The sequence below is a fragment of the Mesocricetus auratus genome, unplaced genomic scaffold (assembly GCF_017639785.1).
Source record: "Mesocricetus auratus isolate SY011 unplaced genomic scaffold, BCM_Maur_2.0 Super-Scaffold_100003, whole genome shotgun sequence".
NCBI classification, from domain to species: domain Eukaryota; kingdom Metazoa; phylum Chordata; class Mammalia; order Rodentia; family Cricetidae; genus Mesocricetus; species Mesocricetus auratus.
This window is the reverse complement of record NW_024429188.1, coordinates 110261835-110266818: the sequence shown is the minus strand read 5'-3', so window position 1 is coordinate 110266818 and position 4984 is coordinate 110261835. Positions and strand designations below refer to the sequence as shown.

General features: G+C 40.4%; 1 protein-coding gene across 1 annotated transcript; it reads right to left on the bottom strand.

Annotated features, from left to right (window-relative positions):
* Positions 1–2678: 2678 nt before the first annotated feature.
* LOC101837035 (melanoma-associated antigen 10-like) lies at positions 2679–4244 on the bottom strand. Its single transcript, XM_005086618.1, has 2 exons — positions 3918–4244; positions 2679–3461 (listed from the first exon to the last, which is right to left on the bottom strand). Exons 1-2 carry the CDS (start codon positions 4242–4244, stop codon positions 2679–2681), a joined length of 1110 nt encoding a protein of 369 aa, XP_005086675.1.
* Between the last annotated feature and the right edge of the window lie 740 nt (positions 4245–4984).

Sequence of the window (4984 nt, the reverse complement as noted above, 5' to 3'; positions counted from 1 at the left end):
ATGACCCAAAGAACTCTACCAGGGAACTCTTACAGCTGATTAACACCTTCAGCAAAGTGGCAGGCTACAAGATAAACTCAAGAAAATCAGTAGCCCTACTATATACAGATGATAAATGGGCTGAGAACGAAATCAGAGAAACATCACCCTTTACAATTGCCACAAACAACATAAAATATTTTGGGGTAACGCTAATCAAACAAGTGAAAGACCTGTATCGCCAGAAATTTAAATCTTTAAAGAAAGAAATTAAAGAAGCCCTCAGAATATGGAAAAATCTCTCATGCTCTTGGATAGGTAGGATCAATGTAGTAAAAATGGCAATCCTGCCAAAAGCAATCTACAGTTTCAATGCAATCCCCCATTAAAATCCCAGAACAATTCTTCATAGACCTTGAAAGAAGAATAATCAGTTTTGTATGGAAAAACAAAAGACCCAGGATAGCCAAAACAACCCTGTTCAACAAGGCAACATCTGGAGTCATCACCATCCCTGACTTCAAGCTCTATTATAGAGCTATAGTCCTGAAAACAGCTTGGTATTGGCACAAAAATAGACAGGCAGACCAATGGAATCAAATTGAAAACCCTAATATTAACCCACACACGTATGAACATCTGACCTTTGACAAAGAAGCTAAAAATATACAATGGAATAAAGAAAGCATCTACAACAAATGCTGCTGGCATAACTGGAGGCTGGCACGTAGAAGATTGCGGATAGATCCATGTTCATCGCCATGCACAAAACTTAAATCCAAATGGATCAAAGACCTCAACATAAATCCAGCCACACTGAACCTCTTAGAAGAGAAAGTGGGTGGTACCCTTGAACGAATTAGTACAGGAGACAGCTTCCTGAACATAACACCAGTAGCACAGACAGTGAGATCAACAATTAATAAATGTGACCTCCTGAAACTGAGAAGCTTCTGTAAGGCAAAGGACACAGTCAGCAAGACAAAAAGGCAGCCCACAGAATGGAAAAAAATATTCACTAACCCCACATATGACAGAGGGTTGATCTCCAATATTTACAAAGAACTTAAGAAGCAAGTCTCCAAAACACCAAAGAATCCAATTAAAAAGTGGGTTGCAGAACTAAATAGAGAATTTTCAATAGAGGAGTCTAAAATGGCTAAAAGGCACTTGAGAAAATGTTCAACATCCTTAGCCATCCAGGAAATGCAAATCAAAACAACTCTGAGATACCATCTCACTCCTGTCAGAATGGCTAAAATCAAAAACACAAATGACAATTTATGCTGGAGAGGATGTGGTGAAAGGGGAACACTCCTCCATTGCTGGTGGGAGTGCCAACTGGTTCAGCCACTTTGGACATCAGTATGGAGATTCCTCAGAAAAATAGGAATAAACCTACCACAAGACCCAGCAACTCCACTCGTAGGCATATATCCAAAAGATGCCCATTCATACAACAAAGATGTCTGTTCCACTATGTTCATAGCAGCAGTATTTGTAATAGCCAGAACTTGGAAGCAACATAGATGCCCCTCAACTGAAGAGTGGATAGAGAAAATGTGATACATTTACACAATGGTGTACTATTCAGCAGAAAAAATGGAATACTGAGATTTGCATGCAAATGGATGACACTAGAAGAAACCATCCTGAGTGAGGTAACGCAGTCACAAAAAGAGAAACATGGCATGTACTCTCTCATATTTGGATTTTAGACAAATATCTGGGGAGTGCCAACCTACAATCCCATGGCCCGAGAGTCTGGGAAACAGAAACTTCATTAAGTGGCTGATGGAAGAAGAGGCAGACTCCCTTGGTTAAGTACTGAGCTGAACTCAAGCAAGCCAGTAACAGAGAGGGAGGACTGATGACCAAAGGAGTTAAGACTGGGCTGGTTTAACCCCAGAAACAGCTGACATGACAAAGGTTAACTCTTGAATCCCAGGCTGATGCCTGGGAATCCAACATGGGACTGATCCAGACCCCCTGAATTGGGTGTCAGTGAGGAGTCCTAGGTAATCTATTGAACCTTGGGCAGTAGATCAGTATACATCCCGAGTATACACATGGACTTTGGACTCCCATCCAACAATGTGAGATGAACTCTCACCCTGAACTCTTGTGTGGAGTGTGTAGGCCCTGCCCTGGATGAAATGATAGACTATGGACACCCCCATGGAGGGCCTCACCCTCCCTGGGGAAATGAGGGGATAATGGGGGAGTTGGGGATAGGGCAACGGGAGGAGGGGAGGGAAGGGGAGAGGAACCTGGAACTGATTTGTGAACCAACCATGTTTCAAATATAAATTTAAACTTAAAAATAAAAAAATTAATAAAAAAAGAAAAAAATAAATTTAAAAAAGTTTAAATAGAGTAAATCAGATGTGAGAAAACATTTTTATTAAGATTTATTAATTAGCTTTGCATACTTTGTTAAATGAGGCATACATATCTCAATATGTAGCATCTCAACTCATTGAATACACTCAAAATATTAAAGGAATAAAGAAACAAAATACAAAGTATTTTTGCTATATTTTGCTCAAGCCTTGATAAACAGTAATAAATGTTACCAAAGTCATGCATAAATGTAGATTCTAAACCTAATAACATGGAAACATCAATAAGAGTACTAATCTCCATGTAGAATAATAGCACAAACTCTTCACACAGACAAGTTTGATCTTGTTTCTGCCTTAATGCCTGTTCTCTTCAGAAACAGTGTAAACAGATTCAGCCACGAATTCTTCACTTTGGGCAGCAGTGGCTGCTGATTCATTATGTGAGATGGGCTTGTGTGTAGCACTAATCTTAGAGCCTCTTCTATGAGACCTTTGCTCTGCATCATCTCTGAATGCCTCCTCATACCATAATGAGAAAGAAATGGGATCTCTACCTGTGACTTTAGCCAAGAATTCCAGAACTTTCATCTTGGTGGTTTCAGCATAGGCTCTTGGTCCCCACTGGAACACATAACGTGGAGGCTCACTTTTAGGTACCTCCTGATACTCCAGGTAATTTTGTTCTATAAAAACACCAGTCAGAAGCTTTGTGGCGTCCCCATAGATGAAATGCTCCTCTCCATTGTACACTCCCATTATATTCAGGAATTTCCAGATACTTTCTTCTGAGGCACAATTCTCTTCCATGAATACCACACCCAGGATAAGTATCAGGAAGCCATTTGTTGGCATTCTCTGGTCTTTATCTTCATATGTGAGGTTCAGTGAGTTTGTGAGGACATAGGAGTGGTTTACAGGATTATTTTCCTTTACATCAATGCCAAAAATAATGTCCAAGCACTTAGAGGCTTCCTTGAAGATCATAGGGAATTCTTTCTTGTGCTCTTCTGTAACAGTGTTGAGCATTTCCAGTTTTGTGATGGGTTCCTTCATTCTATATTTGAGGATCATTAAATTCACTAAGTCAGTCACATTTTTGTTTTGTAATTTTTCCCATAAGGATTCACTGTCTATGACCTGCAAGGGGAAAATGTTTTCTTCTTCTTCTTCCTCCTCCTCCTCCTCCTCCTCCTCCTCTTCTTCTTCTTCTTCTTTATCTTCTTCTTCTTCTTCCTTTTCATTTTTGTCCTCCTTCTCTCCCTCCTTCTCTTCTCCTTCCTCTTCCTCTTCCTGTTTTTGGATACTCAAATCTTCATTTGAATAGATATATGAAGTGGAAGCAGGATGAGTACTTTGAGAACTCTGAGAAACACTCACAATATGGGAAGTGTGCCCTCCCTCTTTACCTGGGCTACCCTGAATCATAGAAAAGGTGGAGCAGAGGGAGCCCTTTAAAAAGAGAGTTGCAATGAAAGAGGTCTCCTTATCATGCTCCTTCACCTCCTCTTCAGCTTCATTCTCCTCCTGATTTTCTTCTTCTTCCTCCCCCTCCTCTTCTTTCTCATCTTCCTTTATTTTCTCCTTCCCTTCCACTATCAACTCATCATTCTTATCTTCCACCACCACGACCTCTGTATCCTTCTCTACAAATGTCACCTCATCATCCTCATCTTCCACCACCACGACCTCTGTATCCTTCTTCTCTACAAATATCACCTCGTCATCCTCATCTTCCACCACCACAACCTCTGTATCCTTCTTCTCTACAAATGTCACCTCATCATCCTCATCCTCCACCACCATGACCTTTGTATACTTCTCTAAAAATGTCACCTCATCATCCTCATCTTTCACCACTGCTACCTCACCCTGATCCTCAACGTCCAGCACTTCCTCTTCTTTGTCTTCCATGACCACCATCTTATCTTCATCTTCTTTGGTCACTACTTTATTGTCATCATTGTCCACCCCGATCACCTCCTTATCATCTTTTACTACTATTATTATGGCGTTCTGCTTGTCTTTTACTACTACTATGTCTTCCTCTTCCCTCTCCTCCTCCTTTTTGTCCTCTTCTTTCTCTGAATGATCTTCTGAAACTAGTAATTCCTGTGTTATGTTAGACTCTAGTACATCATCCTCAAAAGTGAGACGTGGGCGTTTTCTACAGGGAGGCATGAGGACTCTTATGGAGTTGGAGATCAGGAGTGTGTGTGATAGAATCCTGAATACCTGTTAAAAAATACACAATATGAGTGGACACAGTTGAAAGTTACATCATTGAATATTCTCACAAAAGCAGACATACAATTCTTTTCTATAGGTGATTTGAAGAGTCTCACAAATATATTGGCATTCTGGTTGTCTGCTTTCTAGCAACCTATAAAAAATTTAGGAACGTTCCTTTAGTTAGGTACAGCTAACTGACAGATCATTAGATGTTAACATTCATGGTAAATTATGTGGGGCCTAGTACATAGTGATTTCCCCTGTGCTTGTGTGAGCTTGATGCCTACACTCAGGCTGTGTACCTCACCTTAACTCCTGGCATTTCATGAGTGCTTTCTTCTTGTTGATTTGAAACCAATGTGTTTGCTGTATTTCCTTGTACCTCTGTAATTGGAATAGAGGTTCCTCTGATGCTCAGTGCTATGAGCACC